Below are 14610 nucleotides of genomic sequence, written 5' to 3' on the forward strand. Positions count from 1 at the left end.
CTGCCGTTTGGCATTGCAAATGGGAAACCCTGAGAAATGTGGATTTATTTTGTGAATTAAAACATAGAGCCACAATCTTTGACACTGCTAGGCTATAGAAGGGGCTAAACCAAAGGCTTCAGGGCTGATGATGCAGGGAAACATGTGTTCTTTGAAGCTCAAAGGAGCTCCAGGCCTTCTCTGATGAATTCCATTCAAAGGACATTCAGTGATATCTTCCAGAGAGGCTATATGAATAAAGCCACCACGTCCTACTGAGGCAAAGAGTATTCCATGCAGATCCACTATTAGTGTACACAAAAGCAGCCTTTCAAAGGTAGTGCACTCTGAATGTGCCAGACTACAAATCCCATCACCTACAGCAAGTGTGCTCAACAGCTATACTGGTTGGTGTGGTTGTAGATTATAAGTTGGAACCCGCTGGAGGGAGACTTCACTATGGCATTGAGGAAAAGGCAAGACGCAACAGGAAACATGGAGAAGTACAGGGGATGGGGTACACACACACACACACACACCAGCAAGATTAAGAAAAAAGCAGGAAAAGTCATTGATAAAAGATCACACACTCCCCCCTGGCTGATAGCCCTTAAGATGTTGGGTGGATGTATAGTCACATATCCAAGTGACTGGTTTCCACAACGGCAGCTCTGCTCCTTTCTCCCGACATGTCAGTAGAGCGCTATTTGCTCTGTTTATTAGTGAGACCAGCCAAGGGCCACCCCACCCGCACTCAGCGGCAACCTCTTCAGCAGCAGATTTTTAAACCAAACCAAACAAACAAACAACATTTCTGGAACCATCGGAGACCAAACTACATTTACAAGACTGCAATCCTGCATGGCTTTTCATCAAGGAAAATTGTTCAGATCAATATGAAAATCAAATTGTGTTTGTGTGACATTTCTTTAAACTCAGCAGTTTCCTGCAGTCTTCCAAGAACTCTCTGAGTGCAAGCAGTCTTACAAACAGCAATGCACCCCAGCGAAGTCCTTTGGTTCCCTGAGCAGCTGGGGCAACCGTAAAGCAAAATGGACTCAAGTTTTTAAACACATCTATATAGATAAATTGATCTTTTCTGCATAGTTCCAGCTGTCCAGTCCAGCTGATGATCTATTATAATCCCGCGTTTCGAGAAGTTACTTTCTGGACTACAAGTCCCATAACTCCAGCCAACGTGGCTAAGGGATGATGGGAGCTGTCATCTCCAAGCTATTCCCTCCAACTCTGCCCAAGGCAAGTCTGTTCTGCCCCCTCCCCAAAGACACTGTAGTAGGGCGAAGCTCCTCCATTTCCCCCACACTAATTGGTTGAGGGACTAGATGCAGCTCTCTCTACAGTACCTGGGACACCTGCAACTAGGGAAGAGTTACTGCCTGTGGAGGGGAGGCAGGAAGATTTTCCCCCACAGCACACGCGCGCACACAAATATACAAGGAACTCCAGGAAAGGAGAATTAGAAAACACGCCCAGAGCTTCCCGGGTGACCTCGATCTCTGGTATGCCTGCAGTTGTTCAAGGACCCCCATGAGATCTTCTGGCTAAACGGAGCACGATGCGGCAACGCCTGCCTTCTAACTACATCATCCTCGGGGGTGGCGGATGACGAGGTCCTCAAGACTTTCTCCAAATATGGATCGGGGTTGGAAACCTCGGGAGTTTGTTTAGCTGAAGCCGGAAATCACTTTGGCGACTGTCTCTGTTTCTCTCTCCCCCCCCCCCCCCGCTCTCCGCCTCCTTCCCAAGGCGGATTGCTAAACAAGGCCAGGTAAGGGCACAGCTTTTTTCCGCCCCGCCTGTAGAGGGCAGTCGCCCTACCTTACCGGGCCCCAGGAAACTTTGGGAGGAAGCACCGGTTTCAGCCAGTTCTGTTTGCGAGTCTCCGGCTACAGGTGCCTGGAGGAAACAAAAAACGGCTCAGTAACAGCCCTGCTGCCCTGTTGCAACGCCGAGTGGATAAGAAATGCGGCACCTCGAGGGCAGGTCTGTGAGAGAGGTTGAGGGCTTTTCTTCCTTCTTTGTGAACACTCGTGGAAGGAGAAGGCTATGCAGGAAATGCAATGATTTTATACAAAGTGCAGCTCCTAGTATTTGGCACCACTCCGGATCAGCAGATGGTTTCCTTATGTTGCCTTACTGGAGGGAGTGGGAAGGAGAATGTCTCCCAGAAGAATCCACAAAAGACGGACTTTTACCCATCAGCCTCATTTCTGTTCCTTCGTTGGAGGTGGTGGAGGTGGTGGTGGTGGAGGGGAAAAGCTGGAGCCAGCCAGGAGAAAACATACCCGTGTTTGAAAAGTAAGACAAAACCGTATGTTTGTGGAAACTGCACTGCAGAAGAGTGCCGCAGACTGGGGCTTCAAGCCTCCCCGAGTGAAGGACACAGGCTCTATTATATTGGTCTTACCTCCCTGGCTGCAAAGACACCCAGCCCCTTTCTCTTAAAAGAAGCCCCCCCCCTTTTCATTTCTGTAACTCCTGTCAGATTCAACAAAGCTGCTTCTTATTCTCTTTTTAAAACTCCACACATTACTAGACCCACACTCACATCTCCCCCCCCTCCCCGTCGGTTAGGACACAGGAGCAACACTTACCCTGAAACACAGTCCCTATGAAATGTCTCCCTCTCTGCGGTGTTGCACCCCTTTCAGCGGTGGAAGGCGCAGGCGACGAGCCCTGGGCTTTGCCTCCTCCAGAGCAGCAGTAGGGCTGGCGAGGGGTTCGCGCCCCTCCCCTACATGGCCACCCTCTGGGAATGTAACAGCACATATAAGACACAAACCTTATGGCCATGGTAGGCAGCCAAGTTGATCATATTGCTTCCCCCTCTTCACATCTCCTCCCTCCTTCTCCCTCCCTGTCTCTTTCTCCCCCCTCCCCTCTTTAGTTTGCTATAGGGTTTCCCCCCTTCAAATATTCTGTTTTAAAACAGCTTGGTTGGAAATAAACAGCAGATAAGGGATCTGAACTTTATTGGAGAGCAAAATTAAAATAAACACAACCTCTAGAATGGATAAGCAATTAGGAAGGGTGATTGGTAGCTAGAGTACCTCTCTTAACATGAGAGTGTGTTGTTATTTTTTTTTTACTAACAGATCAGCAAACCACAACTGTTTCCTCCACTACTGTTCCTCCTAAACCATAATAGGCAGATTGCGTGAAGAAGTGGAGGAAAATACACCGCATCAGGAATTCCAAAGAATTTCCTGCCTTGGGAACAAAAGTGAAGTCTATATTTAACAACATCTGAAGCTGTCAAGAATGCTTTGTGGTTGGATAACAGAGTAGAAAAATGTGGAAAATGCAGGCTACTGCTCTACCAAATATGGAAATATTGTTACGTCTGGTGTCTGAATCATCATCTGGAAATACTTACAGCCATGAAGTCAAATCATAAGGCACCACAACAGAAGCTAGGACCCTGTGCCCCCACTCAAACCCTCAAACAGCAGAAGCAATATTAAAGAGCCAAATGAACAGCAGAATCTACAAGGAAAATGGGGTTCTAAAGGCCTACTGTTGCTTTTTTATTTACTGATGGCCCCAATAAATTCATCCACCCTCATTGGGAGTTTATGCCTTCTACACATGATTACATCAATAAAGAACCTTTGGATGTTTCCATATTTTGAACATACTGAAATATATGAAGTATTGCACCATAAAAAGTTGTACAATGTTTCTAATGTATCTAATGTATCTCTATAATACATAGTATTTAAAGTCTGTGTACTAGTAAAAAGCATTGGTTTTGAATAGTCCTAAACTGGAACATGTAATTTGAGCACTGTTTATTTTAATTGCTTATCATTTCATGCTAGACTGAAGGTCACTGGAAGTTCACTGTTCCCTAGGAACAACTTTCAGTTCTGCTTTCTTTGAAGTAGTTTCTTTAAACACAGGTCAGAAAATCAAGAAACGGGGAACCCCTTTAAAGGGCTTTCTTTCGGTCATCTCTGTCTGGTTGTACTACCTGTAAAGTGTAGAGATGTAGGATTTGAGAGGTGGAGAAATCAGAGGATCCAAAACCTCCCTCCATAGGACTCAATCACTGTCTCAGAAAGTGGAAAACACCTTCACATTTTTTTTTTTGATTGGGCAGGAATGCCAGTCAGAAAACAATTCCAGAGGAGGTAAGATCTAGTAGCTTTGTGAAGAAAGGGAGGGGGAATCCGAACAAGTTAATTATACAGTAGTTGTAGGAGAAGAACATTGAACGTCTGGCTGTTGGGATCCCCAAACGGGGGGGGGGAGGGTTAGGGGGGCTGAAATTCCACGCTCAAGGTGACCGTGTAGCCGAAAGCAAGATTTCCACCACCAAAACTCAGAAATCTCAAGGGAACAAGAGGATTCCCTGCCCTCTCTTTTGGATCGCCTCCAGGCAACGAGGGAGTCGTTTCTTTTGCACATGCCTCGTTCATAAACCGGGCGCGGGGGGGGGGGAGAATTAAACTACGCCATCTAAGTGTAAACTGGGGATACACCCTTTCATTCCAGCCCTGGACCAGATCCCATTGCCTGGCAGATTTGCGCGCTCCCGCCCCGTCCCCCGCGCGCCCCTCTCTTTCGCCTTTCCCTCAGGCCTGCGAGTCTTCCTTCTCATCTTCAAGAGCATATAAGCTATTTAGCAAACACGTCGAGACAATCGGTCTCAACGCCTTGCTTTCCCAGGCTGGCCAACGGAGAAAAGTTTCCTGGGAAGGGAGACAGGAAGGGGGGGGGGGAAGTTTGAAAAAAAACCCAGAGAGATCAACTTGAAAAACAAAGGGAAAAAACACCACGTTTTCTACAATAGGCGTCCCTGTGCTGTGTGTTATTATATACTGTATATATATAGGTATATATATACCTATATATGTATATACCTATATAAATACCTATATATATAGGTATTTTTAATATATATCTAGGTGTAATCTATGCTTGCTAGGGAGGGGAGGGAGGACCTGTTTTCTTGCTGTGGGACAAAAAATGGAAAGAAAAAAAAAGCAGCTTAGACAGGGAGGAGCTTGGGCGCAAACCGCGCCAAGGAAACATTCCTGAGATGCTTTAGAATTCCTGATGCTTTAGAATTCTGGAACGCGCAACGTCAGTGCAGCTGCAGCACGCGGCAGCCGGGGCGGGCTATAAAAAGCGGCTCCCTCGCGGCGCCTCTTCAGACGGCAAAGGGATCCCCGAGAAACGTTGCAAGGAGCAGCAGCCGCCGCCGCAGCCAGCACACGAGGCAACCCAGTTCTCCTCTTTGCCTTTCGCAGGACGTGGAAGGGGGGAAAAGCCGACCACCTTTTTAAAAAAAGAAGCAGCAAGGCGAGCCGCGAGGCTTTTTCGTTATCGCTTCTCCAGAACTCGTCGCCTCTGGTTCAAAGCCTTCGCCAGGGCAGAGTCCCTTCGCCCAGTCAATCCCAGGCGTGAGGCGGGGAACTTGTTTAGTCTCTCGGCGCTCCCGTTTGTCTTCCGGTTTTGACCTGAAGAAAAGACCACAGATCCGTCGCCACAAAAAGCAAGATGAACTCCCAGGCGACCAGCTGTGTCTTCTTGGCTCTTGCCCTCCTCCAGTTCGTGGACACGGTAAGCATGGGTTTTGTTTTCGGTTCTGTGGTTTTAGTTTTCCCGTCTCTCGTTTGTTTCGGTTGAAGGAGTTTTTTTTTCTTCTTTCTCTCCCTTTTAAATAAGGATTTATTATACACTGCCTCTTTTAAAAATCTTGCCATATGTTAAAGTTGAGAGAAGTTAAAGGAAGGGGCAGCGTGCATAGATGTTAAGAGGTGTGAAGACCTTAACCGTGCAGTCATCTATACACATCTCCTGAGAAGCCCCATTGAGTTCAGTGGGTCCTGCTTCCCAGTAAGCGGGTATATAGACCTGGAGTTAGTGGATGAGGTCATTAAGCGACAGGGGCAGATGAGGTGCTTCAGGTTCTGTTTCTAAGTGTATTTTTGGTGAGAGGGCTGGTCGTTGCTTTCTTGCCTGCCTGAGCCCTTTGTATCTCATCAACATCCCAATTTGTCTCCCTTCCCCAGGTGCTTGCGTCGTGCCCAGCTGTTTGCCAGTGCCCTTTGGAAGTTCCCAGATGTGCCCCAGGAGTTGGTCTGGTTCTGGACGGTTGTGGATGCTGTAAAGTCTGTGCTAAACAGCTCAACGAGGACTGCAGCAAGACCCAGCCTTGCGATCACACCAAGGGGCTGGAATGCAATTTCGGCGCCAGTTCCACAGCTCCAAAGGGGATCTGCAGAGGTAAGACTCTTGTGGCTTGGCTCCTTTAATGTAAATTTTTGAATGTGTGCAAACACACACACACACACACACACACACAGAGCTACAAACCAGTTCTAGTAGTGGTGAAGTTTAGTAATTTTCAGTCCATGTATGGTTATGCTTTGTTGTTGGTAGATTGGCAGAAGGGCATATGACTTCAGCAGTCTGGAATGCAATTCACTATGTCTGGGCTGCACTAACAGCACATAAGGAAAAGTGATTCCTGACTAACTTATTGTTCTAGCCTAGAGCTCTAGGGGATAGCAGGGAATTTTACCATAAATTGAATTTAACAGAGCAGAAAAAACTCATCCTCCTTCAGCAGACTGAGACCTGCTTATAACTCACTCCTCCTCCCATCTTTTCTAATCTCTGCAGCACAGTCAGAAGGCAGACCCTGCGAATACAACTCCAAAATTTATCAGAATGGAGAAAGTTTTCAGCCGAATTGCAAGCATCAGTGCACATGCATCGACGGAGCTGTTGGCTGCATCCCGCTTTGCCCTCAGGAACTTTCTCTGCCTAACTTGGGCTGCCCGAACCCAAGGCTAGTGAAAATCCCCGGCCAGTGCTGCGAGGAATGGGTCTGTGATGACTCCAAAGATACCCTGGAGGAGCTGGAAGGTTTCTTCAGCAAAGAGTTAGGCGTGGATGCATCCGAAGGAGAATTAACCAGAAAAAATGAACTAATAGCCATTGTGAGAGGAGGCCTGAAAATGTTACCTGGTGAGTTGAGAATATGAAAGTTACGTTATTCTTTGCCAGGGAGCGGAGCATTTCCAGAACTGTTATACTATGGGGATTGTCTCTGGATGGCTACAGAACTCTGCTGTTAAAATTGATGAGAAGGAAAACAAAACAGCCCATAAGTATGAGATATTTACACTGTTCTTCCTCTTGCTTTCCCTTTTTAGTCTTTGAATCCGAGCCTCGCAGCCACTCATTTGAGAATCCAAAGTGCATTGTGCAAACAACTTCGTGGTCCCAGTGTTCAAAGACCTGTGGAACTGGTGTCTCTACTCGAGTCACCAACGATAATCCTGACTGCAGACTGGTGAAAGAAACCAGGATATGTGAAGTGAGGCCATGCGGACAGCCTACTTACGACTCTTTAAAAGTAAGCACGATCCCTGACCATCACACATGTTATTTCCAAGTCTTTCTGGGTGCAGTGTGTCTTGTAGCGAGAGATATGACTGTTAATCTCTTCTTTTCCAGAAGGGAAAGAAATGCACAAAGACCAGGAAGTCTCAAGCTCCGGTCAAGTTCACTTACGCAGGATGTTCCAGTGTGAAGAAGTACCGTCCCAAGTACTGTGGCTCATGTGTGGACAGCCGATGCTGCACGCCCCAACAGACCAGGACGGTCAAGATCCGCTTCCGCTGCGATGATGGAGAGACCTTCACTAAGAATGTCATGATGATCCAGTCATGCAGATGCAACTATAACTGCCCTCATGCAAACGAAGCCTATCCCAATTACCGGTTATTTAATGACATCCATAAATTCAGAGACTAAGTTGCGATGTGCACAGCTTGAGCAGGAAGCTTGTTTTTGAAAAGTTTTTTTTTTTTTTTTTGAAGTAACAGTGAAGAAATGAACTCTTAATGGAAGTGATGCCTTTGCCCATTGGGGGGCAACACTGAGACACAAGAATGCACTGTGCAACTGGATACTAATGCAACAGTTTGAACATACTTAAAGCTTCATAATACTGGAGCAATCTTATTGCTTCATTTTGGAGCACTTTCATGATTACTGATTTCTGTTTGTAACTGATCTGTTTATATTTTTGTCCTTCTGTCCTTGGCTGCGAAAACCTTCAGTTCTCTTCTCTTCTGTAGAATGTCACACTTTTGTTGTTGTTGTTCCAAAAAAATGACCTCATGTTCGAGGTTACATTCCTTCCTAAGGTGGGCGCTTTGGAGTTCTCATCTATGGCAGCTATAGGTACCAGCTATATATTTCATACCCACAAACAGAAATTGGTTGTTTTTAAAGCTGAATATTTTATTTATCAAAATGTAGCTCGCTCTCGCTCTCCTTTTTTTTGTGGAAAAAATCCCTAATACTGGAATAAGTTGTAAATGATTTAATTTTATATTCAGTGAATTAAGAGAATTTTATTTATGGAATTAATCATTTAATAAAGAAATATTTACCTAATTTCATTTAACATGATTCAACTTGCTTTTGAGTAATAGGAGAGCACAAGCAGTGGCAGAATTGCAGACTATGATGGATAGCACTTAAAAGAAAGGAACCTGCATCATCCACTGGAATAAGCCCGTGGAATTCAATATGACTTACTGAATTGGCATGAATAGGATCTCACTATTTTATTTTACCCCGCTGACACTTTAATCAAGGTGCTGGAGCTGGTTATTCCAAATTAATAAAAGGCTGAGTGTGGAGTTAGCAATCCTTGCTTTATAACTATGTGAACAGTTGGTGTACAGATAATCCTTGAGCATAGCCCTCTGTTTCCGGTCAGTTCTTGGTCACTCTTAAGTCAGATCACACTCTGCTTATTACCACAAGCAAGAGATTTTTTTAAAAAAACCAAGCAGATAGAGTATTTCTTTAAAATATTATTGCAACCATATTATAGAAAACAGCATGTATAAGAGAGCCAGCAGTCAATGCTTTTAATAATTTCAACTGTAGCTCCTTGCAAATGAATACATTTCTTCTTTGTAGGGAGGAAGTTTCCTGCAGTTTTCAGAAGGCAGTTTGTTTCCCCTAAGTTCAGATTTAAATGAGCTTGAGGCAATTACTCCTGTTAATCCTAAATAACATGGTGATTAAAAGTAAACATGTTGTTAAAGAAAAGTATGCTAGGAATTCAAAGTGTTTTTCCAGCAAACCCGGAACTAGCTTCTGCTTCCTCCTTCCTTTCTAGTGAAACCTATAGAGATAAGGAGGTCTGAGCATCCAAAAGTTAAAGAGGGCCAGAGCAGAAAAAATAAATATTTGTTTTAATAAATTGTGTCCTGCTTGTAGCATATGAAGTGCTTTACAGTGCTTACCTAATTAATCCGTACAACAATCTAGAAATAAAGCTGATTAATCTTTTAGGGGGGTTGGGGCTGATGGATTGGAACTTGCTTCCAGCTATCCAGTAGATTTTGAATGGCTGGATACAAAACACACACAACTCTTACACTCATTTTAAGCTGGCCATGTTTATTTTCCCTTTATATCAGGCTCAGGTAGGAAGAGAATGAGTAGGTGGTAGTGGGCAAAGAGTACTTTATCTACGCACAAGAGGGATGTATTAACAGACTTTCAACAATCCCAGGATTTGCAGCAGTACAAAAACTTGTGGAGCAGAAGATCTGTCCCTTACAAAAATCCAGTGAGTTCTGTGGCCATGGAATGTTTCTTCTCTTGGGAAGAAAAAAAGAACCCCCCTCAAATGACTCAGGAGATGGAATGGAATATTCTTGGAGGAAGGCACAGCTGGCCAATGAGAACACTGAATACCTCACACTGCAACATTTTGTTACAGATTCCAGTTAATTGATTTTTAAAATTATTACAACTACATTGCAGAAAACAAAATAGATCCAGATGAGCAAACATGTGTTAGTCATATAAGAACCCATTCACTGGAGACCAGAGAGAGAGAGAGAAGTAATTTCTGCACGTGTCATCTCTACTTTGGGAAATGTGGATCTACCCTAGGTTTCTTTTTTTTGGGGGGGGGGAAGGGACAGGTGGCAGCAACAGTAGTGAGAAGGAAACTATGGGTGGGTTTGTAAGGAGGGATACATGAGAAATACAGCTGTTTAAAAGTATCATGTAGTATATTTGGCCCAAATGTTTGCCTACAATAATGTGTCCCTTTATCCCACGGCTGCTGCTGTGCAATACTTAGACGTATTGCCAAGGTAAGCTCACCTAGTCCCCACCCAGCCTCTTCCAGGGATCTGAATGACTCAATGGGCAGCTCGCTCCATCATGTCTAACATTCCACGCCACACCACCATGGGGGAGAAGGGTGTGCTGTGTTGCTGCAGTCTCAGCAGAGACAGGGGATGTGCAGGTGTCTGGATGCTGTCAGGCTGCAACTCCCAGCATTCCTCACCACAGGTTTTGTTTGCTAAGGCTTATGGAGGTCATCCAACCCAGCAACACCTGGAGATGCACTCTGGTTTCAGGATGGCCCTGGCGCAAGTATCAGTGGGCAACAGCTACCATTTTCAGCACTAGACCAATGTTTATTTTCATTTTCTACCAAAGTCTGAGGAGGATAGAGGCACTGCGCTGCTGGTGCTTCCTACACTGGTTATATAAACTTATTGTCCTGCAATCAAAATACCACCCAAGGGCCTCTGTAAGCCCAGCCGCCACCTCACTCTAAAAAAAATGTTTTTTAAGGCAGTTCTCAATCTGCTCAGTCATGTTCTTCTCCCTGCAAGGCATTCAGACCTTGAGCTGTCTTGGAATTTAAGTACCACCTGGCCACCCGTCTTAGCTGCACCTGAACTTGTCTGTACAATATTTTGCTATTAAGGGAGGTGTGAAACTCATTGGAGCATGTTGGGCTGGGCTTCAATTTACTCCTGGGAATGAGCAGTTTACTAGTGAAGAGGCTGAATAAATAGGTCTGGCATTCTAACTGCCAATGAACGGCATTTCATTTTGATCCACTTCTGAGTTGACTTCCTCTGACATTCCTCTGTTGAAATGGGTTGTGTGAGTTTGTAATTAGTTCATACTTCTTTAAAAATGTACAGAATTCCATTGCATATTTCTGTTCAGTATTTAACCCGCGTCATCTTCTATCAAATTCAAACTTTTCAAGTTCAGGGATATCCGGCACTGAATGTGCCTTGTTTTCCACTGAATTGTTACAGCCTGCATGATTATACTTTAACGGAGGAGTTATGAATTATTATGCACAGGTGGGGCTTTGCCCTAAGGGGCTTGGAGTTGAAGCTTGTTCACACATCTCGAGGAGCACAGTACACAGCCATAGTCTGCAGACAGAAAGAAGTAGTTTGTAGAAACATGTGGACAATCCTGTGAACTGGACCCAGAAGGAATCTGGCATTTTGTGCACCTAAGATATGTACGTTAGTCAGACTATTGGATTGCCTCTAGCCTAGTACTGTCTACTTAGATTTCCAGCAGTTTAACAAAGTTCTGGGGAGTTTTCCATGTCAACTGCCATCCTAAGATCTTTTTTTTAAAGGACATGTGGAAGATCAGACTTGGGATGTTGTTCATGAAAAGCAACGGTGTGCTACTAAGCTATGACTCTTCCCCTTCCCAAGACATCTCTCATGGTGAGCCAGTCTTCACATCAGTTGCCTCCTGTGGCAGAGGCTAATGGACAGGAGTGGCTCCACCCAAGCTACCTTCTTCTCCACCATTGCCCTGTGTTAGAAAACAGAATTGCATGACCTATTCTGCATCCCCAAACCAGAGAGTGGCAAGATCATTTTTCTGGACTACATAGCCATGCCCACCGTAGGATTCTGGGAGTTGTGGTTTTAAAAACCACAACCACTCTGCTGAAGACCTCCAACAACTCATGAATCATTTTAGCAAGGTCTGCCAAGACTTTGGACTAACTATCAGCCTGAAGAAAACACAAGTCATATTACCATCTCCATGCAAGAATTGGAGGTTGTCCATGAATTTGTGTACCTTGGCTCAACCATCTCTGACACCCTTTCCCTAGACGTCGAGCTGGATAGACGCATTGGCAAAGCAGCTACCATGTTCTCAAGACTCACAAAAAGAGTATGGCTCAATAAGAAGCTGACAGCATACACCAAGATCCAGGTCTATAGAGCCTGTGTCCTGAGCACACTCCTGTACTGCAGTGAGTCCTGGACCCTTTGTGCACAGCAGGAGAGGAAGCTGAACACATTCCATATGCGCTGCCTCCGACGTATTTTTGGTATCACCTGGCAGGACAAAGTTCCAAATAGAGTAGTCCTAGATTGAGCTGGAATTTTTAGCATGTATACACTACTGAAACAGCGACGCCTACGTTGGCTCGGGCATGTTGTGAGAATGGCTGATGGTCGGATTCCAAAGGATCTCCTGTATGGAGAACTAGTGCAGGGAAATCGCCCCAGAGGGAGACCACAGCTGCGATACAAGGATATCTGCAAGCGGGATTTGAAGGCCTTGGAAATGGATCTCAACAGATGGGAAACCCTGACATCTGAGCATTCAGCCTGGAGGCATGTGGTGCATCACGGCCTCTCCCACTTTGAAGAGACCCTTGCCCAGCAGGCTGAGGCAAAGAGGCAGTCACGAAAGCAGCAAAATCAGGGAGCTAGACGGGGTACAGATTGTACTTGTCCTAAGTGTGGAAGGGATTGTCACTCTCAAATTGGCCTTCTCAGCCACACTAGACGCTGTTCCAAGTCCTCCATGCAGAGCACGATACCATAGTCTCTCGAGACTGAAGGATGCCTATAATGATGGTTTTAAAAAGCAATGTTCTCAAGCTCTTTCTAAATTAGCCTACTGCCCTCAGGTGCAAGGAGGAGTACCCAGACAAAACGGAGGTCTTGAGGGTGGGTGGCCCTTCCATTAGTGGCATAGGTGACTCCCTCTCTTTTGGGGGGGACGATCCTTGCCGCAAAGAGTGAGGTCCGCAGCTTGGGGATACATCTGGACCTGGCGCTTACCATGGAAACCCAGGTGGCATCCGTGGTCCATTCCGCCTATTTCCATCTATGGCGGATTGCCGAGCTGCGACCATATCTTGATGGGGGGGCCCCTCACTGCTCTAGTCCATGTGCTCGTAATCTCAAGATTGGACCATTGTAATGCACTCTACGTGGGGCTGCCTTTAAGGTTAACGCGGAAACTTCAAGGGGTTCAGAATGCGGCAGCCAGGCTTCTAAGTGGGGTGAGAAAATATCAGCATATCTTCCGCACTCGGGCTACCTTGCACTGGTTGCCTATCCACTTCTGTGTTGACTTTAAAGTGCTTATGATTACTTATAAAGCCCTAAAAGGTTTGGGACCTCAATATTTGGCAGATTGCCTTCTCCCACCCAGATCTACCCAAATCACCCGTCATAGCCAGCAGGAACAGCTGAGGGGCCTGATGTCGAGGGAGGCCCAGAAGGAAAAAACAAGGAACCGGGCCTTCTCGGCGGTGGCCCCTTGGCTGTGGAACACTATTCCAACCGAAATTCGGCTGGCACCCTCGCTGGGTGTTTTCAAAAGCAAGCTAAAAACTTGGCTATTTAAACAGGCCTTCCCTCCAGTCAATTAAGTGATTTCTATCTCTAGCTCTTTCTTTTTCTTTCTTCTTATGGTATGCCATCTTGGCAATGTCTTGGTTGGTAATTATAACTGTAAATAACTGTAAATTTTTATGATTTTACATATGTATATATTGCTGTGTTTTATTTGTAAGCCGCCCCGAGTAGACATTGTCTAGAGGGGTGGGGTAAAAATCCAATAAATAAATAAATAAATACTGATTGGCTGCCCCTCTTGAAGGTGACTCTCAGTTGGCTTTTGTATGGGGAACAGAGGAGGGGCTGCCATCTTGTATTTTCCCTCAGGCTGCAAAATGTCAAGGGCCAGCTCTGCCTTCCTGAAAATCCATGTGGATTACACACTCCAGCAAATTAGTATTCTTTTTCCCCACATGTCCATTATAGCGGAAAAGGCAGTGTGTTTATTGATAATCCCCTTAGGATCTTCAGTGCAGAGATGCCATTTGTAAGAATCTGGTTGCTCAACCTCTTTCGCATTTTGTAACCCGTCTGTCAGAAAAATTACTATCACCATCTCTGAAGCCCTTTTAGGTGTTGCCAAGGACTGAGCAACTTCATGCCTTCAGTACCTCCTGCAGACATGAAGGCGGGTTGCAAATATTAAGCACCACAGTCAAACTTTGTATTTTCAACTCTGTCCTATTTCAGGAACCCACAGGTCAGAAGGTCTCCCAGCAAAAGCAGTCTCTGACGCAAAACCTGAAAAGAACACGCTCTGTTGGGCAGAAAACCCTATTAAACCAGTACATGAAAATCACCAGTTGCAAGATCATCAACACCTCCACAGCAAAACAATGAAGAAAAAATTAAGAAAACAGCGTCAATCATCATCCATTTATGTCACCAGTACCATTATAACTTATAATGCGTATAGCAGCTTTAACGTACGTATACACTATTTCACAGTGGCTGAGATCCTCTTCAGTCGATTTACACCACAAAAACGGCAAAATGTCATCATCTGGCAACAGGAATATTTAATTTAAATTAATTGAAAGCTTCCAGTCCCACTCCCCTTTAAGGTTCGGAGCTCCTTATGGTTCCCCTTTTTTCCTGAGGAAACCTTTGGGCCCTGAGGATGGGACAGTGTGTG

At 45.3% G+C, this 14610-nt stretch overlaps 2 protein-coding genes and 1 long non-coding RNA gene across 3 annotated transcripts in view; 2 read left to right on the forward strand and 1 right to left on the reverse strand.

The window, feature by feature from the left end:
• Window positions 1-2702, reverse strand: part of DDAH1 (dimethylarginine dimethylaminohydrolase 1) — a 165255-nt gene extending 162553 nt beyond the window's left edge. The window contains exon 1 of the mRNA XM_020795037.3: window positions 2595-2702. The gene's annotated coding sequence lies outside the window, so the exon portion shown is untranslated. The remainder of the gene's footprint in view (window positions 1-2594) is intronic.
• On the forward strand, window positions 2162-3407 carry LOC144588794 (uncharacterized). The gene is made up of 2 exons (XR_013544502.1): window positions 2162-2298; window positions 3096-3407. It is a non-coding gene; the product is annotated as an uncharacterized LOC144588794 (long non-coding RNA).
• A 1750-nt stretch (window positions 3408-5157) lies between these two features.
• Window positions 5158-8421, forward strand: CCN1 (cellular communication network factor 1). The gene is made up of 5 exons (XM_020795035.3): window positions 5158-5568; window positions 6021-6234; window positions 6634-6981; window positions 7170-7372; window positions 7474-8421. The coding sequence occupies exons 1-5, from the start codon at window positions 5506-5508 to the stop codon at window positions 7771-7773; spliced, it is 1128 nt and encodes a 375-aa protein (XP_020650694.2). The 5' UTR covers window positions 5158-5505; the 3' UTR covers window positions 7774-8421.
• The last annotated feature ends 6189 nt before the right edge of the window (window positions 8422-14610 follow it).

This window comes from Pogona vitticeps, chromosome 4, assembly GCF_051106095.1.
Source record: "Pogona vitticeps strain Pit_001003342236 chromosome 4, PviZW2.1, whole genome shotgun sequence".
NCBI lineage: Eukaryota > Metazoa > Chordata > Lepidosauria > Squamata > Agamidae > Pogona > Pogona vitticeps.